This window comes from Haplochromis burtoni, unplaced genomic scaffold (genome assembly GCF_018398535.1).
Source record: "Haplochromis burtoni strain Fernald_Lab_line unplaced genomic scaffold, NCSU_Asbu1 Contig_518, whole genome shotgun sequence".
NCBI classification, from domain to species: domain Eukaryota; kingdom Metazoa; phylum Chordata; class Actinopteri; order Cichliformes; family Cichlidae; genus Haplochromis; species Haplochromis burtoni.
In genome coordinates, this window is record NW_024582879.1 from 261275 (window position 1) to 286473 (window position 25199).

The following is a 25199-nucleotide window of genomic DNA, read 5'->3' on the forward strand; positions in this document are numbered from 1 at the left end:
CTATAAAACACTTTAAAATCAGTCTACAAGTGTTAGCAGTTGTCATTTGTCAGAAGATAATACTCGCTATATTCTTTTATAGGATGTTAATATTCTAAGAAATGCACTCAACTCTCTGGGGATATAACAGAAAAAATGATGAATAAAAGGACACGAATAGCACAAACAATACATTTTAAGACTTCTGTGACAACATACAAAACAAATCAAAATGACTAACAAAAATGAAGATGGCTGACATAGTTTTTGTGCATAATTCTCATTTAAACACCAGTCAACCTATCTAAAAGAAAGAAAGGCAGCAATACAAACACTGTTTATTAAGACACTTTCAAGACACCAGTTTTTCAAAAATCTAACACTGAAAACATACAAGCCTCTACATCTCCTTAAAGATTAAATGTACCATATTATAAACGGTCCACTTTAGTCATTTTCGAGATAGTGACAATAAAACCCAGAATGGTTAAATATTCTAATTAGGACTGAGGTGAGTGAGGATGAAGTGCGTACCAACATCCTGGTGAAAAGAGTCCTTATATAAGCCACATATAATCTCAATCTAAGATCAGGCTTCATCAGAGAAGTCACAGAAAATATCAATGAGGTTTTTCTAGTTTGATCACAACGAATGGCCTTTAAATGTTGTAGTTTTGTCATAAAATAGTAAGTGGGTTATCCACAAAAGTAGTAACACAGGTTTTAACTTCTACCAAATTAGTTCAGATAATATTGATCATGTAGGCAGACTTTGTTCGTACCGTTTTGTTAAAAGTTTGGAGTAAACATTATTTTGACATGCAGATGGAGGTCTGAGTCACCAGGAAATGCATGAGCACTTTTGAATTACAGCTTAGACATGCAGCATCTCATGCTTGGCTGAGAAAGCCCACTTAAAAGTCTACCACAGTTCAATATTCAAAACAGCTGCATCCAGCTTACTGGGCTACTATCCAAACCAAGTGGGAGAAATTCCAACACTTGTTTTAAGTCAGTGCTGATAGGACATTTCTTCCCATTAGGTCTGCTGCATTCAAATTTAGTTACAGTTTGCTGACAGATTAGACCAGCCATCCAACCACATCAACATTAACAAACACTTCAGCAATTGTAGGAAATGAAGAAAACGAGATTTCTGTAGTCTGCACACATGCAACCCTGGTTCAACCTTTAAGTTTTTATACTTCAGCTGTTTCTTTCACACCAGGCCTCACCCTTTATTTCCTTTATTTATATTTCGTTTTTCAAACTGTCCATGTAGTGATATGTATGAAAGCATAGAGTAAGTAAAAGATGAAATTTTAAGTTGCCAAAGACAGACAGTGAACTAGCAGAGTGAGTGACTCTCTGCTTCTTCGAAGAAAAGTTCTTAGTCAGTCTCAGCTCTTTGTCATGTTGGCCTTTCTTAGAGTAGTAGTAGTTATTGTTAATGGTCACAACTGTCAGAGTGTAAAAGAGTTTGGCGGATGTGCATGTACATGTGGATGCTGGTTTCACCACGTGCTTAGAAGCTGACCAATGAGTTAGAGTGAAGTAGTTCTGGCTGTGAGACAGTTATTCAGCATTCTTCTTCCATTATCCTTTAATTTGTAAAGTGAAAAGTTAGACTCGAAATTGGGTTTGCTGCTGAGTCAGACTCAGCAAAAATGTAAAATTGTTGGACAGTAACCCTTTCTCACAATGCGCCCCATTATTTGATTGGCATCTACAGCTTTTCCAACAAGTCTGGATCTAGAAATAAAATTAGGATTCCTTCCAAGATTCCTCTTCAAATTAAGCATCTTTTTCTTTAATTTATGATAGTAAATATGAAAAACTTGGTCATTTTTGTATAAAAACAAAATATTGTTTTTCTAGTAAGGTTATTTTCATTTTTGTGTATTGATTGTATATTTTGTCTTACATGAGTATGGCCACTTGCATACATACGTGTACATTCATTTACTGTATAGGCTGTAGTAATTTTAGTACCCTATGAAAAGTGTGTATGCAACTGGGAATAAAAGTGTTAGACAAAATATCAAAACATTGTTCATATAGAAAGGATTTATTTGTAAAACTTGCAACATAATCTGTTTACTGCCCTGTAAAAATATTTTAAAAAGTGGCTTCACCCACAGTGGTGTTTACATACAGTATGGAAATGTGTGTCTGTCAGTAAGTGTGGTTATGCCAGCTGTATGTGTGAGGACTGACTGAGAAACTCTGACTTTCCTTTTGGGTGAGGTGCAGCCTCCTCTACAGTCTTTAAAAGGTCTGAGGTGCTGCTTCCAGGTCCCTGTGACAGGAAGTCGAAATGTTCCTCTGATGTTTGTAATTTGCACTCTCTAATAAAGAGTTCTGTATCATCCCAGTTGTTAAGATCATCATGGGCAGTGCTGCGTTCGCTACCATTGCTGCTGCTGCTGTTGTTGAGTGCAGAGGAGAGACCAGGGGCACGGTTGGTCAAAGGTTGACTGAGGTTCTGCACAGAGATCGACTTCCCAAGACCACCTTCCCAGTCTGAAGCCCTCCCATCTGGGCTCGAAGAGAGAAGCAGCAAGGGCTTCACCTCAAGGCTCATGTGCCTCCTCCAGACCCCCTCAGCTTTCAAGCCAGGCTTCTCCCGCAGCTGAACCGTTCCCTGGCCAAAGGCTGCCTCGTTGTCACCTTCTTGGTCAGAATCCACACCGCATCCTACAACAACAGAGGGGCCAGAGCTTTCCTCGTCCACTGCCACTCCATCTGTCAGATCATCTGAGATCGGGTCAGCAGGGCATCGGAGGTGAGAGGGGTGTACCATAGGGGGGAGTTGAAGAGTGAAATTCCCCGTGGAGGAAGGTGGGGGCGGCAGATCAGGGAAGTGTGCTTTTTTCGGGGTACCATTGGTGGTGACCAAAGTTGGATAAGGGCTATCAGGGGGCAGCAGAGGTGATGGGGAGAGCGAGGCTGTGGATGGTGGATAGGATGGAGGGGCTGAGTCCGGAGGAGCATCATCATCAGCTGGTGCCAGTATGAGCCGCAAGCCTCTCGGGTTGGGATTGAGAGAACGACGCATGCCGCCACTGTTGTGTCCTCCGCTTCCAACAGGCTCACCTCCCTGATGGGAGGGAAGATCCCTGCCAATGATTGAGGTCGGGTAGTCCGAGTTATGATGCTGGTTCTCCAGCTCAAACAGGGGGAGGGAGGAGAGGGTGAGTGCTGAGGGGCCTTTCTGTAGGACTTGGCGGTAAATATCCAGCAAAGAGTCCAGCTTTGATTCAATGGAAGTTACCTAGGCACAAAAGAAAAGAGAATAAGAACCAAGGCTGAAAGAGCTGAATACTATTCTGTAAATTTTCTGGGGGTTTCCAATACAGATAAATTGATACTGTTAAAAGCAAAATTTCACAGGTATTGGTCAAGAGCCCAAACAAATCACCAACAATGTGAGGTAATAAAAGTTTATGAATGCATTTTACATGCATTCTGTGTTCCTTATTTTTTTTTCTTAAACCCACCTGCCTCTCCACCTTACACACACGTCCAAGCATGCTCATGCCCTCTAGGGAGTCTCCATCTGGGTGCAGTTTGTCCCTCATTTTTTTATCCACAGGAATCTGGCCTTTTCCCAAGATCTGATCCACCCTGAGATACACACATACATTAGGATTATTATATTAGAAAATAATGACGTTGTAATATAAGAAGGCATCCCTGCTGTATTTCAGGTTATCTGCAGTCAGACAACAAACCTAAAGCAACGGAAGGCTAAGGTTAGGGTTAGTAAAAAAAACCCCACACATGGCTTGAGTGAATCAGTATAAAAACAACTATGGAAAAAAAGGAGGAAAATCTATGGGAAACTCAATTTTAGGATCGGATGTAATACATTTTGTAGCAGTTTGTTTGTGTTTGCATGTTTTATTTATTTTTATAGAATATAAAGCATATTTAATAAAAAAAAAAGCTCTGAGTGAGCTGCTTCTTGCAGTGCTTGATTTAAATTACTGTCAGATTATGTCAGAGTATTCATTAAATGGTCGTCTTTGTTCTCTGACAGTTAATTATGTTCAGTTAGTGAAGTTAATTTTCATACTTTGAGTTCCAAAGTAATGCACAGGTGCCTGTTTTCACTCAGGAAAAAATAAAAAGCACATCCAAACCGCACACAACTGCATACAAATCAGCAGCATTCACATACAATAATGTTTCCACTCTCTGATGAAAGGAGAAAGAATGAAGTGTGGAAATACAGATGAGATCTAATGTGATGTCAGACAGCTGTGTTTGGGTTTGTTTGCATTTACTTCAAATATTTATGTGTCAGACACGGTTAATAAAAACCTTACCATGTGGATGGAGTTTAACATATTAAAATCATCAAGTTTTGGGTTAAAATAAGGAATTGAATTGTACTGCAATTTAATTTGCCTTTCAGTTATTGTCAAAACCTTCTGGTATTAACTACATGTTCTACTGTAAACTCCAACCATATGGTTCTGCGGGAAGGTTAATACATTTCAGATATTTTATATCTGCTCGCAGTAACCCGATTTCCACTGCTATAGCACTTGTTAGCAGCTATGGCTGCATGTGGCAGGATTTTAAAGTCTAAAATTAAATTAAGTGAAATAGAATAACCCTGAGCCAGAAAGCTTCTTCATGTGGTTGCTGTAATAATAGTGTAGTGCAGGAGAGGACATATTCCTTGGCTGGGTGCGACCAGAGTCTGCTGCACTGGCCAGTCTGGAGATAGGAAAAAAACTGGATCAGGTTCTTCTCTCTGACTTAACACCATGAAGCTTTAAGCACAGGTACATAAATGAACAGATACACACAGAGATTAAGGATGGCATTTTCAAATGAATGATTTTTTGTTTATGAGGCCGCCTAATGCCGACTGAAACACAGGTCAACTGGCAAAAAATAGTATTTCTCTACAAGGTGATTCCTAAAATGCTTTTAGTCAAAAACATGGCATGTTTCAGCATGCTGTGCAGTGTGTCCTGCAATTAAGGAAACTGGACAGATAGAGGACAAAAGAAGAAGCGGTAGGCCTAAAACCATATCTACAGCAGAAGAACAACATTTAAATGTCTATCATTAACAAATAGGAAAAAAAACTGTACAAAGACCTGACAGAGAACTCAAGATTTGCATCGAGCCCTTCAGTTAATCCAGCTATTGTTTGATGTTGCCTCATCAAAAACTATCTCAGTAGAAGGGTGGTAGTCAATAAGCCATTGCTTAGGAAGGGAAACAGGGAGAAAGCAAGAACTGGTGTTATTGAGTGATGAATCTAAATGAGAAAAGTTTGATTCAAATTGTCAGCGGTCTATACTGAGGTGGTCAGGAGAGAAGAAAACACTGACTGTACACCTATTTATAAATAACATGGTGGAGGCTCTGTCTTGATTTGGGGCTGCATTTCAGTCACTGGTGTTGGGGATCTTATCAAAACTGAATTACAAACGCAGATGAGTACCATCAGATTTTAATCCACTGTGCAATACCATGCGGAAAGCAATGGCTCAATTAATCAGCTTGACGATGATCCCAAACACACTGCTAATGCAGTCAAAGCATACCTGAAAAGAAAACCACGCACCATCATAGACTGTAGGATCATCTGGACAGAGAATAGAACTAAAGGCAGCCAACATCCAAAGAAGAGATTTGTAATGTCCTTCAAGAAGCTGGAAAACTATTCCTGAAGACTGCTTTAAGAAAATACTAGAAAGTTCACCTAGAAGACTTCAGTCTGTGCTGAAGAATAACGGTGGTCATAGTAATGTGTGGCATGAAGCTATGTATGCCATTTTGATAGACTTTTCAACTAGAAGACCTGTGTTTTCTATGTGTCCACTTATTAAGTCAGTGAAATGATTACTGCACCAAAATTGCTTCAAGTATTAAGATAAGTTATATTTGTACATTTGGCTGAATTAGTTCAAATACATCTAAGCATATGCAAATTCAAACTGGCTGGCAAAGTTAGTAGGGAAGCATTTGGCAGAAGGATCAGAAAAGGGGGTGAGTCTAACCCCGGTGTCGACCGTTTCCTGCTGGTCTGGCTGTAATATAAATGCAGGGAGGGAGAGGAAAAGGTCTTCCCACGGCTGCGCAAAGGCCTTGGAGGAGGACCCACTACAGAGTCTAGTCTGGGAGAGAAAGGGAACACACATCTACACATATGTATTTAGTTTGGAAAAGAAATATGTACTTAAAAGAATGTTAAAGTTTAAAGTTAATTTATAATGATTTTCTGTGAAGTGCTATATAACCTATAGCGTTAGCTCGAATTGCAGCAAAATCAACACATAGCAGCTCAGGTTATTGATACATCTATAAATTCCTTGATTTTGAAAGCAGGAACACAGAAATCTGTCAATATCAATCAATGTGCATGCCGTTTCCTGACCTGGTCTGAAGGCTCTTGATGCGACAGAGCATATCCAGGTGACCTGCAGAGTACTGCTCAATCACGTCCTTCACATCATACGGACGCAGCGTCTCCTTAAACTTCTTCTTTGCTACATGGAACTTCATGATCCTATACATGCAAAAGACAAATACACACACAGTGATTGCTGGGAGTCAATTTAAGTGAAATCTAGGGTGTAATTACTAAACACCACCATTAGGTGGCAGCAGTAAGTTTGAGAAAACCTACAGAGAGGTTCTTGTGCTTCACTGTTGATCTTTTCTTTTTGGAGTGTAACAAAGATAACACAAAATTTCAAATACTTTCTGAAGTATCTGATGGAAAACCAGTGCGTAATGGTGAATTTGTGAAACCTGAGTGTAATTTTCTTTCTCCTTTTATTTGGTGAACAGAGCCGCTGCTGAGTAATAATATTGATCCAGGTAAGGAGATCTATGCCTCTTGGTTCATTTAGAGTCCCCAGTGATTTCTGGTAGTTTCCCACTGCCTATTTTTCTCACTGCCTAAATGGAAGCAGCAGTGACAGATGACCCTGTGTAATAACAGCCCTGACAGAGGAGGGGGTCTCCAGCCCTCAACCCGACACCCTGGGAAAACCCTGGGATCTGGCTGCCCATGGAGAATGGCCTGCTGAGTGTGCAGACCAGCCAGGGTTAGGTGGCAGCAGCATAGCTCGTAGATGGGAGTTTATCTGTGCAATTGTATGTAGATCTAGAAAGAGATGATGATGGTGATAAGAGGGGTTTAATAAGCTTCATTATACAAAAGGATGATATAAAGTCTTTGCATGTAAACCCCTAAACTTGACAATAATCCAGATCAGATAAAAGAATGATTGAGTGGATACTGTTACTGAACTATCAAAAGGTTGACAGAATGATTTCATTCGCTTAAAGAGTGGATTACAAAAAGATTCCACTCAAACTGTTACATAACTGACTACTCTCCATTAGGCCACAATGATAAAATCTGGTAAATGAAAAATCTGACATAGAAAGAATACAATTGAGTTTAAGATCAATTGTAAGATACCTCAGAAATGCATAAACAAACTTATAGCAAATGCCTGGAGAAACAAATGTGAGGTTCTATTACTTACAACCCCTTTAACCATTTATATTAACTCATTCACTGCCAGCCATTTTCAAATCCCCACTGCTCATTCACTGCCATTGACGTCTATAGACGTCAATGGCAGTGAATGAGTTAAGTGCATGTGCTTATTTTTCCATAATTCTATATAAAGATGACAACTGTGCAGAAGGAAAACAAACAAAAAAAAAGCATGGAACAAAATGCAGGGATACTAGCAGTGGCAACAACTATTTGAAGATGGAAAACTGAAAATCATAATTTGGCTTTTTTATCTTGTATCAATAATTCAGAGCTTTTATTAAGGGCATGCCAGGGGTTTCAGGTTTGCACACATGATTCATTGTCTTTTTATTACTGAACCATTATTGAACCCCTGCCTTAAAAAGCTGATAAATGTAAATTGTTTTAATGGTTTTTAAATGCTGAATTTATCCAGTTTTTACCTCGTCAACAATCTGTCTCTTTATTATATGGAAACAATCGAATTAATGATCTATAAAATTGAGGCAGCAAAATGTTAATTCTTAGTAAACCATAGAAAATATATAAACTACAGCTAAGTAGGCCATTTAAAAAATACTTCATTCATATATGAAATTAGACATTTGCACAATGAAAAAAGGTGAGAAGAAGCGGTGGAGTGAGAGAGTCATCTGGTGCCAGTAGGATAAACACTTGTTCACAGGGTGCCGGTGCCAGTGAAAGAGAGCAGACTCAGCTAGAACACATCTACACACTATATTCATGCACTATAGTTGTCATAAATACGGGTCAGTGCCGTCACATTACCAGTTGATTGGGAAGAAACTCTTGACTTTAGAGAGCACAGGAGAGGTAAAACTACTAAGATAAAAAATAAATATGTGATCAATAGCAGTATTATTAGTTCCAACATGCAGGACATATATGTAAAAGTAGACAATAAATCTACTCAACAATTTAGTTGGATTGCTGATAAAGGGTAATCTCAAACTTCATTTCAATAAACCATCATCTTTTATAACCAATTATAAATAATGGGTTTTACTATTAGTACAAACACTTTAGTTAGTCTGATTAAAAGGACTAATTTAGCATTTTGGAAAATATTCTCACTTGCATAATTGTTAAAATTAGTACAATTTAGCATTTAGCAAAGAAAAATACTAATAACATCATCCTCTTTAATTTTAGTTATTATTACCGTTACAGTTTCAGCACCAGCAGCTTGTTACACACCAAGTGTAGACTTTGGAAACCTGGTGCTTCTGTGCAAGAAACTGCAGGAACATTTTCTGGCATGTCTTGCTTCAGAAGCCAAAAAGAGCTCATTTGCCACTTTTTCATCAACAGCAAAAAAAAAAAAAAAAATACAGCTTAAGTAAGGGTCAGCCAAACAGCATCACCAAATCCCTACTAATTGATTTTCCGTGAAATTGCTTAACATTCGATTTGAACTTGATTTTTTCCTATGCCTGCTTCTGAGAACTACTGGTATAATATTCTGAAGTCTACTAATTAGTTGACTGTTGGTCTGCTGGCGGGTCTTTGAAGTGCATGTGGTAGTATATAAAGAGTTTCAGCGTTCTGCTCTATTCGTAGTTTAATCAAATATTTCTGTTAGGTTTAGACTTTCTGATTTATTTTCTAGTGCTTCAGAATTATTTGGCACAGGGTTAGATCTTTGCATGTTGTCCTTGTACCTGCACTGCTTCTCTCCAGCTACCCCAGCTTCCCTCAGCTTCTCTGCTGGTTAAGTTAACTGGCAATTATAAATTGCATTTTCTCTTCACTTATATTTAACTTCCTATTTTTCGCCTGGTTTTCTGTTCCCCACCTGCAGAGGTTCTGCAACCAACCAAAGACTCTACGCCCCACAGTTTAAGAACCACTGGTATAATATATTGCAGCCTGTAATTTAGCTGGCTATTTGTCTGTTGGCTGCTCTTTAAAGTGCATATATTAGACTAATCAGAGTTTCATGGTTTTGTTGAATTGGTTCAGACCGTTCTCATCCCCAAGGCCTCAATTAAAGCTGTTTTGTTAAAAGCTTACGTGGCTTATTAAGTCAGAAGGTGTCCTTTTGGTGGGTTGTGCTCTTATGGCATTAGTGAGATGGGGCTGTCACTCACAACTCATCAGCAGGTTTGCCAGGAGCATATTTTAAACCAAACCCCAATCTTTTACTGAATTTAGTTTTCAGTGCCTAAGCCTAACCAACAGATGACAGTGAAAGTAACATGTAAAAAAAAGCTAAAGAGAAAAGCACAAAGGTCCCAAAAGGAAATCTGTGAGATCCTCTTTCCTTACAAACATGCAGCTGTCACTGCTCCAGCCTCCTAATCCTGACTTTATAAGGACCATTATCTATGGTGACACTGACACAGCTGATTCTAACACACTAAGACTCATGTATACTGCAGAGGCACAAAGACATCTCAAAAAATGGAATTATATTATACCCAGGGATCCAAATGTGCGACGTGCAACATCACTGCAATCTCCTACCCCTAACAAAATGATGTTTCCATTATTGCTGCTTTGAACTAGAGCTTAGAAATAGTTGTAGTTTCAGGGTTAAGAGTATATGATAGAAGATAAATGTAGCCCACCTGACACCACAGATGGTTTGTGCACTGCTTTTAAAAAAGGCCTAAATTTGAAATTGTAATTTTGTTGCCATTTTTTAACTAGACAGCAAGACAACAAGTGGGTAGAGCTCGGGAGTTATCATCTTCATATTTACCAAAATATGTGATTTATTTGATCAATCTTGCCATCCAGTTCTCTAAAAAGCAATTATATATCTAAAGTGTTAAACAACAAATGAAAACAAAAGCTGTGAAAAGTGAGACGTGACTGAGTTTTGGCACCTAATGTGAGTGAAGAGGATAATGGATAAAAGCACGATTTTGGAAAGCAAACTGCAGAAGTGACCTCCCTATCTGTGTTATTTTCGTAATAGTACTCCCTATTTTCGACATTGTAAGAAAATTCAATAAAATCTTCTTGAGTGTGACTGCATATTAGCATCTGAATGTGTTTTTGCTGGTTCTTTCTTCTTCAAAAAAGAATTGCTCGCCCAAAGTCTTCAAGCAGTTTGGTGATTTGGGGTTGATTTTGATTACCTCATAAGGCACTCATAAAGTTTATTTGGAGCAGGACCTCACCTGACAGCTCTGATGACAGCCTTGAGAGGTGCTGATAGATCCTCCACAGTAACATCGCAGTGGCACCCTCGCTCATCAAAGGATTCCTCTGTGGTCATGCCTGTGTCCACTGAAAGAAACAGAGTGTTGAGTCATCAATAAATGTTGCTCTGCTGAAAGCATCTGCAGTCTTGAAACTCAAAAACCTTTTGCAACTTTCTGCAAGCTGGAAGAGAAAAGAGTCTGTGAGAATGTTTCCGAATGATACTATTTTGACTTTTAGGAGGTGAAAATCTATATTGTGTTTGGGATATTTAAGACAGGAACAAAGAAACTGACATATTTTTGCCACCTCCGCGATCTATAAGATGGAAGAGGAGGGTGTATATCCTTGATACTACCGATAACAATTAGAGTGGGAGATGTGGACCTGAAGAGGACTAAATAAGCATTATAAAATCATCAATTTCAAAATTCTATGGAACCTCAAGTTATAGCATTCACAAGATTTTCAGAAAACTTGACCTCTGAACTTAATCTAAAGGTCAAGGTCACTGAGATTCGAACTTGTCCAAAATTTTTAACAGATACACCTGTGGTATAAATTTGAAGCTGCTATGCTGCTTTGTTCTCGAGCTATCACATTCACAAACTTGGGTGTGGGTGGATGAGAAACCCTGGCTTGTAATTCAGTCAGGTTGTGGTCAGGACTCTGTGCAGGCCAGCCAAGTTCTTCCACACCAAACTCGCTCATCCATGTCTTTATGGACTTTGCTTTGCTCTGCTTGTTAGAACAGGATGCGACCATCATAAATGGTTACCACAAAGTTGGCAACATAAAATTGGCAAAAAATGACAACAAATTAAACTGGACATAGCAATAACAAATAATCAGCTATATTAACAATGAATTGTAATGCATGGATTTCCTCAACCAAATTTTTACCAAACTATAATTAACCACAGGGCAAAAGGTTTGTTTGAGGAAATGAACAACCTTGGCACAGGAAAGATGGCATAGAAACTTGGAAGAATGGATTCCACTAAATCTCTTCTAATCATATAAGTCTGAGTGCAAATGTCACACAGTCAGTTAAAAGACTGAACCTGAAAGGAGGCAGGGCAGTGATCCAAAACATATCTCGAACTACTTCACAAATTTAGGGGTAAGATAACTGGGTTTTCAAACGTGCTACAATACTGTTGAATTTATTTTACTTAACTTTTTTGGGTTATATTTAAGGTAATGTCTTGAAAGGTGTAACTCCACAGGGCATTTTACATATACTTCCATATTTGTTCCATATTTCTCTGAAAGTGTCATTTGTCAGATGTTGGTTTGGTTGGTTACAGTAACATTACAAGCTCACCATCTGGGACAGCTGTACGAGGCTGGCTCTTCAACCTCAGAGATGGCCTAAACCGGGTCCGATCATTGAAGCTCCAGCTCTTCTGCACTTTGGCAGGGCTGCCGCCCATCAGTTCTGTGCTGCCCACCATCTCGTTGCCAGGGGAACAGCGTTGGCGGTCATTCATGGACGTCTGCCGACTCTTCATACTCTGACCACGAGGGCTCGCCATGCGGACCCGTTCCTTAAAGCTCAACTTCTGACTGCATGGAGGGAGAGAAGACAAGAGAGAGAGAAAATAGAAGAGGAGCAGAGAAGATGACAGCGGATATGGTGAGAAACATTCATACCAGTAGAAAGGAAAGAGGTAATATAGTAGGAAAGTAGGAAAGATGTGAGAGTGAAAAGACACGTGGGAGGGAGGGGGGGGGTAGGAGGGACAGAAAGAATGATCAGATATAGAGAGGAAAAAGTGAAGAATGTGAGTTAAGGATTGAAGTGACAAAGAAAGAGCTTATGTGTGACACAGATTGGGGCTCAGAGAGAGACACTAGGAGAGAGACAAAAAGGGGATGCTGTCAACACCTATTTCCCCTCAGAGAGCGAGAAGAGTTCGGAGCTCAGACAAAGGGCACTGTTCTGTCTTTTCCTTTAGACCAAACATCATCCATCCAACTGACATGCCCAAAACACCAGAACAGTGCCAGACTGCCTACCAAGCCACCAAAAACAAACCCTCAGTGATCCTGAGGTGTTGTAATCGTCATTCGCAGCTGAAGCATAGTAACATTACCGTCATCACCACGGTCATTTTTAATCAACATTAAACAAATGACACCATTATTGAGAAAAAGCCTCTAAAATTTCTAGATGGTGCTTGATCTTTTATGTTTTTGGACAAAATCTTAATTTAGATTTTTTTTTCTTTACTTGCAAAAAGAACAAGATTTTTCCAAGACGAATGTTGTTGCCAAATCGCTTCCAGCATGGTAATTAATAGTCACAGGTAAGTCTACTAAAACCAGTATCAAAAGGTTAATCATTAATGTGCTTTTTTGAAGCATATAACGTCTGTTTAATGTAGTTATTTATGATCACATTTGCACTTTTATTTCTATTAAATCAAACAAACTTCCTCTATCACCCCAATTTTTGTCAGGCTAAATAAATACCTAATGATATCACAAACATTTAAAAATGACAAACAAAAATGAAATTCATGACATAATGTTCACATCTTTGGAAACCTTTAAGGGGCTGCTGGGTATGCAGAAAGTTCAAAATCAATGAGATGCACTGCAGCAAACTATTACTGTATGCTGCTTGGGCAAATTAATCAGCATGCAATGCAGCAGATCGATGAGAGAGATGCAAAGCTCCAGCACAATTTCCATGCCAAAAAATCATCTTTTTGTTCAGACCACAGTATCTCACCTGAGATTCAGTGATCAATTTACCAATTTATCTACTATTGTTTCTTGAAACTTACAGACCTGTGCAATATTACCATTCCTTTCTCTTACTTGTGTAGCAACACAATTCAGTGCTGCAATGCACAAGCTAAAACTATAAATTATCACTGAGCAATACAGTAACGATGTGATATTATACACATACTGTTGTTAATAAACAGAAATAAAAATCCAACATTGTGGACTGAGACAAATAGTTGGAGAGAAATAGATCTTTTTGTGTTATCATAGTTTCCATCATTGATTGGCATAATGATTTAAATGGGAGGTACAGCAGTAATGTAACAGTGACGTTAACAGTAAATATAGAAGAGCTACATATATGCTGTTGAGGGATAATTTAGGATAACAAGCCCAGATCCATGATTTCCTTATTTTATTAAAGTGTCTCCCTGAGAAACTAGTATAAATATCCATAATTTGCAATTAAATGAAATCAAATTAGGAAAGAGTCGTGACAAGCAGCATGCCATAATGTCAGTTTATTGAATCCTTTTAAGAACAAAAGGGGTTTCAACATGCAATTTGTTTACTGCTGCAATTTTTTCCTTAATCGTATTAAGGAAAAAAAAATTAATTGGTATTGCTTTTGAAAATAGTACCTTGTAAAACAAATCTACTTCTGCAATGACTTTAGATGGAATTCCCTTTAATTTTTAATGCAGTAACAAAGACTTGTTTGGGATAGACAGGCAGCAGGCAGCAATAGTCAAAGAGACAAATTCCTTTATGGGATAAAAAAAATAACCGGGTAAGGAAGCACTGTAAGAAGGCAGTTAAGTGGGGTTCTCTTTGTTCTCCTCCATGCCATTAGTCATTCATTCTCACAAGTTACTCTAAGGGCTAAGGGCAGGGCAGAGAGGATGCTGGGTAGTACTGTAGGTACCTCCTATATTTCCGAGAATACCTTCTGAAGAGCCTTCCATTACTTAGACCCTTACTAGAGCACAAGGGACAGATGAATGAAATGGAGGGAAAGGGATGGAGAAGAAAGGGATAAATAAGGGAGGATATTAAACCTGGAGCAGATTTCAGCTCACAGTGGAGAAATTCTCTACAGTCAATATTGATGCACAGCAAACACAGGGGCAGGGGATATAATTCAAAGAGGGATGGGAATGGGTATAACCACCTGTACTCAGTTTTCCCTCACTTTTGGGAAGACAAACATATTTACAGTACAAATCCAACAAATTTCCTGTCGGTGCCATTGTTGTTGGATCCCTGAGCTGCAGAGCTGGAGTCAGACTGGACATTTATCAGAATTTAAACTGACAGTTTATTAGTACAAAGTATGTCCAACTGAATCTATGTGCAAATACTGCATCCAATACAAGCAAACCAAATCCATATGTTCTGTCTCCTCTCCTCCCTTGTCTAAAACTTTAAATTAAAAGCTGCCATGCTTGCCAGTTTATTTGGCCCAGTTTGAAGTGAATGCTGGTTTTTCAACAGTGTTGTGGAATAAATAAATATTTTCACATGAACAGTGTCATTGCAAAGAAATGTTTTCCTATCAGGAAGGAGGTGAGTCGGCTAGAGATATAATTTCACACTTAAATGATGAGAAATAGTTCTCTGGTTAAAAATAGACAAAGGAAATGTTAGAAAAAAGACAAATTCTTTGGAAGTCTACCTACTACTATCAGTGGGATTGAGTTATACTTCACTGCACATGGAGGTATGAACACACACACACACACACTCTCACACACACCTGTCTATACGCATAACCTAATGATTAAACCCCTGTTAATCTTTATTTCATGTTTCTTTTCACTGCCAATATCCAGCACACTTACGCTCAGCATGATGCCCGCTGTAGCACTTTGTGGTGCGCCTAATGTTTACTACTGCTGGTGTTTACAAGTCTGCTTAAACAAAAACCACCAGCCGTTTACCACGGCACCTACCGCCGCCAAACAGCCACAGTTGGCAGTCTGTAAAACCACTAATAACAGAGAGTGTTATGAGTTCCCTTGGTGGAGGAGAACATTTAGAAGAGAAGCAGTGTCATAAAAGTGTGCATAATTATGATTAAACGAGTGTAAATTGTTTCTAAGAAAGGAAAACCTAATTAAACACAGTCTTTTAAACAGAAGGATTTCTGGGGAATTAATGTTGTTGTGAAAGCAACAAAGCCTAATTAAATGCTATTTTGTTTAAGGATGAGAAGCACATTTGCTTGTGTGTTTGACTGAGAGTGTAAACTGTTTTTTTATATACGTATGTGTGGTGGTGTTTTAAGTTTAAATGCCTTAAAAAGCTGCTGTCTCAACATAAGGTCCCCAAATGTTGCCAAAGAAGTGCTGCACTGTAAAAATTATACTAGCATAATTAAACTCACAAATCTTTCTCTGTCTTTTTCCCCTCTCTGAAATCCTCTATCTCCCCTCTCCTCCCTCTTTTTCAACTTTGGTCTGTCTCTTCTAGACTTGTGTTTGATGAGTTATATAAATACAATCCCAATGGAAAATGTGCGTCATGGTACAGACATGGTACAGGCTCCTGTGTTTGAAGAAGGGTGTGCGTTCATATGCACACAAACACACACACACACACACGCATGCACGCAGACACACGGCAAAGACAATCACCATCACAGTTTATGAACTGAGATAGAAAATTGAGGTAAAAAAAATGAAAGAAAAAGCATTCTGTTGTTTCACAAGATTGTTTGAAAGTAGCACTTGTTTGCTGAGCAATTGCTCATAATTAAAAAATAAGCATAATTGTCTCCATTACCACACTTCTGCCTACCTGACTTTTAAATTCTGCACAGTCTCTGCACCATATGTGTGCCTGCATGTCTGTATGTGTGTGTGTGTGTGTACCATGTTTACATATCTTTATGGGGACCAAAACTTGAATACTACTACACTTGTGGGGACCAACAGTCCCTTATGGGGACAAAATGCACGTCCCCATGAGTTTGAAGGCATTTTTGAGACTCAAAATGTGGTTTTACAGTTGTTCTCAAATGCTAAAACACAAAAGCCAATCCTCTAAACCAGGGGTGGGCAACTCCAGGCCTCGAGGGCCGGTGTCCCTGCAAGTTTTAGATGTGTCCTTGAACCAATACAGCTGATTTAAATGGCTAAATTAGCTCCTCAACATGTCCTGAAGTTCTCCAGAGGCCTGGTAACAAACTAATCATGTGATTCAGGTGTGTTGACCCAAGGTGAGATCTAAAACCTGCAGGACACCGGCCCTCGAGGCCTGGAATTGCCCACCCCTGCTCTAAACCAAATGACCGGTTGTCTAAACACATTTACTAAATCTAGCCATCATTTACCAATATCATAAACACATGTCACATGAAGACACAAGTCACAGAACACAATCCTCCGTTGTCATAAATCTAAACACATCTTGCCTTGCTAAAACACAAGTTGCAAAAGAACTCTGCTCATCTTCTCAAATGAAAGCTCATGTGATGCAACATGCTTGCCACAGTCAGCAATATTTGAACACAATGAACAGACCTGGCGTCATTGGAGGGTTGCCATATTTACAGCGGCACAAGAAACCCTCATTGTGGATATGGTTCGTGGGAACAACCTCATCAGACTCCAGGAGATCAGAGACAAAGTCATTGCCGAATGCTGATAATGTCAACTTTGAGAGCATTGACGATGTCAGCTTGGCCACAATAGACCGAGTTGTCTGCCGCAAAAAGACGCGGATGAAGCAGGTCTATAGGGTTCCCTTTGAGCGCAACTCTGCGCGACACAAAGACCTACGTTACGAGTATGTGCAAGTAAGTATACATCCATGTTCACAGTACAGTTAGTGGACATATACTGTGTTGCTCAGTGGCCTACATTACTTCTGGACAATACTGTGCTACCTGATTGATTGTTGTTCTGAACACCTGTGCACTTTCACATTTTCACAGAGGATATTACAGTTGGACGTGATGACCAGACCTCATGAGTACCTCTTCCTGGATGAGGCTGGCTTCAACCTGCAGAAACAAAGGCAAAGAGGCCGTAACATCATTGGCCAAAGAGCCATCACTGAGGTCCCTGGCCAACGGGGGGTAATATTACCCTTTGTGCGGCCATGGGTTTGGAGGGGCGTGTCCACCGGCATGCTGTCCTTGGGTCTTACAACACCCAACGTCTCCTCACCTTCCTAGAAGAGCTAAAAGACATCCTCCTGGACCGCCAACAACACCATCCTGGGCCCGCACATCACATTTATGTGATCATTTGGGACAATGTCCGCTTCCACAGAACAAACCAAATCAGAGAGTGGTTCACCACCAACACTGACCACTTTTTAAACGTCTGTCTGCCACCCTACTCCCCTTTCCTGAACCGTATAGAGGAGTTCTTCTCATCGTGGAGATGGAAGGTTTATGACAGACAACCATACACAAGAGAGAACCTAAGGGCAATGGAGCTGGCCTGTGTTGACATCCCAGCGGAGGCCTTCCAAGGATGGATTTGCCATTCCAGGGCGTTTTTCCCACGGTGCCTGGCAAGAGACAATATATCCTGCGATGTGGATGAGGTGATGTGTCCCGATGCAGCACAGCGACATGATGCCGCACAGTGATTGTGGTGTGTGTGGTGTGACTAACTTCACACCCTGATCATGTTTTCAGGAGTATTGTTGTTTGCAATAGATTCTGTTTTTGCATTGAGTTGTGTTACAGTAGTGTACGTGCATGCAGGATTTTCTATAGATTTATACTCTTCATATGAAACTCACAAATCTAAATGCCTAATCCTCTGCAGAGATCTATGACGATCCGTTACTGTATGGTTTCTAAAAATATGCAATTATGAAACAAAGAACCTTCTCACAAATTGAGCATTGTGTTTTCAATTGTTTTGCTGTAGTGTGTAATGATGTGTATAGTGTTTACATTTTTGAAAACTTCAAGCTGCTCTTTTGGTGTGAAAGTTTGAGTTTTGCAGTGGAAAGGTGTGGTTGTGTTTATGTAGCTTTAGAAAAGGGTGTTGTGTTTAGACGTTGGGGAACATGGTGGAAACATTTGAAATGTGTTTTAGCATTTGAGAAAAACCATAGTGTCAGGGTTACAATTAGGTTATGGTTAGGTTAGAGTTAGGCATTCATTTCTGAATGGTTAGGGTATGCAGGTAGGGAAAGCATTATGGCAATAAGATGTCCCGACTAAGAAATGAAAACAAGATTGTGTGTGCGTTTCGAAACCTGTCATTCAGTCTATTTCAAATTTGCTAAGTATATCGCCTGGGCCCTGAGGAATTTCAGTGTCTGTTGTTGTTTGAATTGAATTGATATACCTTTATTAGTCCCACAAGGGGAAATTTCATATTGTTGGGTTGAGTGTTAGTCTCATTTGTGACCTCTTAATTATGTCACTGTTTTAGTTCAAATCAATGAACTGCAATATATTAGCAGAATTCCCTAACAGTGAAAATAAGTAAAGGGTGACACTGCACATCTGGTTTTCTTTTATCAGAACAAATCAGCCTTGATAATCATTAACTGTCCACTATTGCTCATTACCCTTTTTATGTTGTATCATAACACTGCAGCACAGCCTCTCTCTTTTTGAACCTTTTTTCTCCTCTCCAATTCATCTAGGCAATATTGTACATTTAGCATATGTCAAATCAAAACTATGGCTAGATTCTGTTAAGTAATGTGAGGGCAAATAAGGGTTCAGTCATTCCATAAATCAATAAAGAAACCAAGAAACTGAGCCTTTTGTCTCTGCCCTTTGATGTCAGCTGCAATCTGCAATAAATGTCACTAAACAAAAAAAACCATCCATTTCTTATTTGTCAACACAATCAAATGATAAACGAACTAAAACTGGAGTAAACAACCAGCTAATCCAGATAAGAGCAGAAATCAGTCTATAAAATGTGTAAGTCATTAAACAATCGTCTAAATAATCGAACAATTGTATCACATGTTAAGTTGTTTACGTGTTTGTGTCTTTGTCAGTATGAGCTGAGAGTCATACAAACCTGTAAGTAGCCTCGCCCTGCTCTTTCCTTTAAGGGTTAGTGGGGAAAAGAGGAGAAAAAGGGAGAGAAATCAGTAACCCAGCAGATTAAATGAGGATTGTAAAGATGTTGCCATTAATGGATATGGGAAGCATCAAGCCAAAAGGAGGCAAAAGGAAATAAATTTGAGTCCAATGGGTTTAATTACTTTCATCACATGCAAGCAGCCATGCACCACAAGGCTAAATGTTAGGTAAAGGATAGACATGGAAATCAGAAAAGTACAGTCATGGTTTTTTAGGACTCTATGAAGTCCTGAGAAAAACAAAGTACACCCTCACTGCTTCTACAGTAACTAAGAGGATAAGTAGCAGCCAGGTGCATGTGACTAACTGATCATCAGTAAGTGTGACCACCTCTATAAAAGAAGTATTTTGGCAGTTTCCTGATCTGGATCATTCAGCTGCATGTTAACACAATGCCACAATCTTCTCAAGAGTAGATTTCAAAGCAAATTCAGCGCAGAGTTAGACCCTGCAATGATCAGCAAAAATACGCACAAAAAAGAGCTACACGTCAGACTCTACAGGCCTCAGTAAGCATGTTAAGTTACAAAAAACAGCTAAAAATCTATGGCTTATTTAAAGTGTTGCCAGAAGAAAGCCTCTTCTCTGTGAAAACATTACAACACCATGGTTTAGCTTTGCAAAGTTCCATCTTAACAAACCAAAAGATTTAAACAATTTAATTTGGAAAGACTAGGCTAAAGTGGAGCTGTTTGGCCATAATGCGAAGTGCCATGTTTGCAATAATCAAACAGCATATTACCACAAATACGTCGTACCAACTGTCAAGCATGATAGTGACCATGGCAACTTGCACTCATTGAGTTGACCATGAAGTATACCAAAGTATTCTTGAGTGAAACATGATGATATCTGTCTGACAGATAAAGCTTACCCTAAACTGGGTCACGCACCAGTGCAATGATGCCAAGCACAAAGTAAATCTATGAAATTGACTGCACCTTGATTGTTTTCTAAGTCCACAGTTCAACGTGAATGAACGATTCAATTCACATAGCGCCAAATCCCAACAACTGTCACCTGAAGGATTTTTAAACAAATGTCCACAAACCTCACAAACTGACAAATTCTGAAAAACATGTGAGAGGCAGATGTGAATAGAAAATGATTAACTTAAGTTACTGTTTCTGAAGGTGGTTCTCTGAATCATGGGGTGTACTTCTTTTTTAACAGGATTGCATACAGTCGTGTGGAACCTTTTTCCCCCCCACAAGACTGGTTGTATACTGGCACAGCTTCAAAAATGCAGGACAAAACAAATATTAGTACATCGCAAAACTCACTCATATTCATGCCAGCTCAATATTTCTGTCTGACTTGCTGAAAGTAATGTGCTAATTTTACCCAGGCTGAATTCATAATTTAATTAAACATCAAGTCAGCTAGAATTTGAATTAATGGCATCTCATAATCTTTGGCATCTTTTAAATTTGCGCTACAGTCTAAAAATTTTAAAAAGTACTTTTTTCTTTTTAATGTTGAAATGACCTTTGCCTGCATTTTCTTTTAACCTGTCTGGCAGGCATTTTCAGCACTAAATATTTACAAAATGTACTCAATCATCAGACAAACTGTTAACAAAACACATCAGCAACCATATATGTTGCACACATAAGATTTGACAAATCTTATGTGTGAATCTGAGGATAGTGAAAGTTATGCCATCAGCAAAACATTCCAGAGTTTGGTATGCTTATGAAAAAAAGAACGTTACAATGATTCATAACAATGAGTTATGCAATGAAACAGCAGCCGAGGTTACACCAGAGGAGGTGAACACACACCAGGTGAGGAGGAAAAGATGAGAAGGAGGGCTGAGCAGCAGAGGCCATGATTGTAAGTCTGTAAGTTGTTACCTACTTGGCGGGGCTGCAGGTATGCAACGCCTTCAAATGAGGCTTCCAGGTAGCAATGGAAACCGAGTTCTCATCAGCAGCATAACTACGCCAGACACACTACGTGCAGAGTCAACAGGATAAATAAAGTAATGGTAAATCGAACAATAAACGGAGCAAAAAAGGGGTGAGGGAGGATCATATAGGTTGGGTAGGAAGTGAGAGAAGAAAAGTGAGGAGGGAAAAAGAAAAACCTGATTAGTTTTCGGGGGGAGTGTTGATGCGGTGCGGTTGGGGGATGTTGAAGGGAGGTGGGGCAGTGATGGTGGTGGTGCTGGTGGAGGGGATACATGCCTGAGGGGGGGGAGAGCGCTTTGGTAGTGGTGCCAGGTGGCTCTGAGGTAGGGACGAGCACCGTCGGTGGAGTACATACGCCAAGCTGCCTGGGTGGGGGAGGAGCAGAGATGGACAAGACACAAACACATTCACATGTGCACACGCACGAACACACAGAAATGACACAGAAATGACACAAACTTGGTGAGGAAAAATAGACTGAGGTTTATGTGAAAACGTAACTTCCAGTTTAAAAGCCTGTAACCACCTGGCAGATATTGTGGAGGTTGTCCGTACAGACATGAAGAGTAAATTGTGTCATTTACAGTCACTTTAGTTAATTTGACATCGTTTCTCAAAGATATGAACAAAAGTGTGAAACCAGTGTTCTAATGCTATTCCATATTAACTTCTACTTAGGCAAGGAGTTTTTAAACTTTTGTCAAAGCAATGCTAAACTACAGAGACAGAGTGCAATCTGTTATATATGTCTAAAACATATCTGTATAAAATGCAAACATGGGCTGAAATGCTAACAAAAAGCATCAGGTTTGCTGGATTTCACAATATCAAAGGATTATTTTAGCACCATATGGCTATTAGCTGTAGGAAATCTAATGCTAGCTGGCTATAAGAAATATAATAAAATTAAAAATATCTTACAGAAAGAATCTTGGAGGCCTACCTTGGAGGAATATACCAGATTGTATTTGACCTATCAGTGAGAAATGTGCCTTCTACCTACATAAGCATGTTGACTCTCAGTTTTCCTATTTTTGCTTTTAATATGGTCTTTATAAAGGTTCAGTCATTCTTGTATTGATTTTTTTTTTAATTTCAGCAGCTTTTAAAAAACATTTGGGTTTCTTTAGCCTGTCGTAATACTTTCACACAAACATCTGCTCTTAGGCATTTATCAGTTTATTGCTGGCAGATGGAAGTGACAAGGAGACACAGCCGCCTAATACAAAGAGTGTGGAGAGCCATGAATTGTTTTCCTTTTAGCTGTGCATGGATTTAATTGCTCTTTGTCGCTATGGTGATTGTACATCAGAAATTAAATGGCTTCTTGGCATTTAGATAGATAGATATAATTTTATTTCGAACATGCAAATATAATTGAAATAACAGCAGAAAAAACAAAAAACAAAACTTAAAAATCATCAAGTTTTCATGTATATATCTATGTCTACAAAATATATGTGCTTTTAGTTTAGCATTTAGGCTAAACTAAAAGATTAGGACACCTTCTAAATTCAGTGCAGGAGAAATATTAAGTGCAACAGACTGTTTAAATTTATCTATGGAAATCGCGTGTTTGCTGGTAAAGTTATCAGCAAGTTGTAACAGTGGGGCAGGATGAGATATCAGTGTGTTTAGGGTGTTTGTCAGAGCCAGTGATGGACACAAAGTACTCTTTATACATCATCTTATTTAACTGAGCCGGTCATACAGTCTTCTATGCCAGATTAACAGTGAACCTAATCCAAAAGTAATAACTGATGAGGCCACAAGCTGTCTGCCACCTATCTTTTAAAGGTTGCTTCCTTTACATCGTCAACCATAATTTACTTGCAGCTGACTCAGCCTCCTCAAACTTGCCAGGTATGGTTACAAGATTTCAGACATGACTTGGAAAACCCAAATATAAACACTTCACACAGACAGGATGGAAAATTAACACTGACCACCTGCCAAACGCTAGTCAGTTTTGGCTGCTGATTATTATGTGGACACTTTAATATCATTTATAGATTCAATCTTGCTCTGAAAATTACACAAAAAGTTATTTGGCAAAACAACTATGACAGATGTTGAAATTTCGAATTGACCAGCTGCGAAGGCTTGAGGACAGTGGTAATATTCTGTTATGCACACACAGAAAATAGCGATTAAAAGCAGGGAGAGCTGCGTGAGATGAGGGGAGTGAAGCGACAGAGTAATGACGCCGTCCACATATTTAACACTTCACAGGTGCTTCCAAGTTTCCTTTTACCTGTTGAGGAAAATGTTATGAACTTGGCAGATAACAGACAGTGACCAGATACTTGATACACAGCCAGTAAAAGAGGAACAAGACCAACACACACTGGATTAATTGTTCACTTAGTGGGTTATTAAGGATCAGTTGGGCTCCAACTGGATTTCGTCTATGCTAACAACAGATATTTATACATAACAAGGAGATCAGACAAAACATTGGTTTGATTTAATGAATTAGTCATATAAATATTTATGAAAACTTTACCCATATCATCCGACTACTTATTTGGAAGGGAAAAGCACCCATACCATGTGTGCGCATACAGTGCATAATGCTATGTATTAATTATTTACTCATTTATTTTCATCAGGAAGATGCTGTCAAACAGATGGCAAAGTATCTAAGAAATTGTATCTTAATGTTACCATTAATTATTCACTAAAACACATGATATGCACCGACATATGTTCTATTTAGAACATAAAGAAATTACAACGGCATTCCCTGAGCTATCAGGTTGATATTAAGACCAGACTGCTGCATGTGACCAACAGTGAAGTTTAGTTTCCATTGTTTGTATGCTTTAGATTTCCTTTGGTTTAGTTTGATTGACATATTTACATTACTATGAGATAGTTCTTTACAAGCTTGACAATGATCGCTCGGTTGCTTCGTCAAACGGCTGACAGCGGATATGGGACAATGAGGGAAGAAAATGCAAGACTTCTTGGCCGCATTTGTAGATATCCTTGGAAAGGGAAAGATCTTGTCAGGCTACTATGACAGTCTAGAAACCCCTTCATTAAGAAACAGATGCAAATGATGACAGACAGTTTGGGTAACAATTTAGATTTCCAGATTTCCACTTCCAAATATGTAGTTTTAAAACTGGGTCAGCAGTAGAGTTTTGGATTTAAAGTGTGAGGAAGTTTTTGTCTAGCTGTGTCTAACAGTTGGCGAACTTGATACTATCATATTATCATAACTGATACAGATTAGAACAACATTCGAAACAGCAGCGTGAGACTCAGACGTTCGAGTTTGGATTCCATTACTGACCGGAAAATTTCAGAAAGTAGTGCAAGGTTGTTCGTAAGATAGGAGAAGGTAGACAGAACAGACAAACGCCTACACAAAAACAAACACATGCAGTCTCACAAATACATGCAAAAAAGAGACACACACACATTTAGCTGCGCACTTCAGGGAACACACTCCACAGCAGATATTTATTGTTCATTAGCAAGCAATGCAGCTGGTCTTGTCTATTACAATAAGTGATAGTTTGAAGGAGCGTCCGCCCAGGGAATGATCGCCATGGAAACGGCTCATAAATCCCTGCAGTGTGTGTTGCAGTTGGACCTGAGAGTCGGCAGTGTGCCTCACACACTGTTAGTCATCACCAACTACACACCTTGACAAGGCCGAGAAGAGCATAATACACACATACACACACACACTCACATTAAGTACGCTCTTAATGAAACACCACTACAGTAATAGAAGTGATGCACACCTGCACTTCAACAAAGGGTAAAGAGTGGACACACTCATGCTTTT

The 25199-nt window shown here is 39.2% G+C and overlaps 1 protein-coding gene across 1 annotated transcript in view; it reads right to left on the reverse strand.

Moving 5' to 3' along the window:
* Window positions 1-74: 74 nt before the first annotated feature.
* kcnq5a (potassium voltage-gated channel, KQT-like subfamily, member 5a) overlaps window positions 75-25199 on the reverse strand; it is a gene marked incomplete in the record, with an annotated part of 129428 nt that continues 104303 nt past the window's right edge. Inside the window, 10 exon segments of the mRNA XM_042214109.1 lie at window positions 75-3253; window positions 3480-3606; window positions 6006-6122; window positions 6383-6514; window positions 10651-10759; window positions 12000-12241; window positions 14337-14390; window positions 19420-19446; window positions 21345-21439; window positions 21574-21762. Coding sequence (XP_042070043.1) covers window positions 2168-3253; window positions 3480-3606; window positions 6006-6122; window positions 6383-6514; window positions 10651-10759; window positions 12000-12241; window positions 14337-14390; window positions 19420-19446; window positions 21345-21439; window positions 21574-21762 — 2178 coding nt within the window.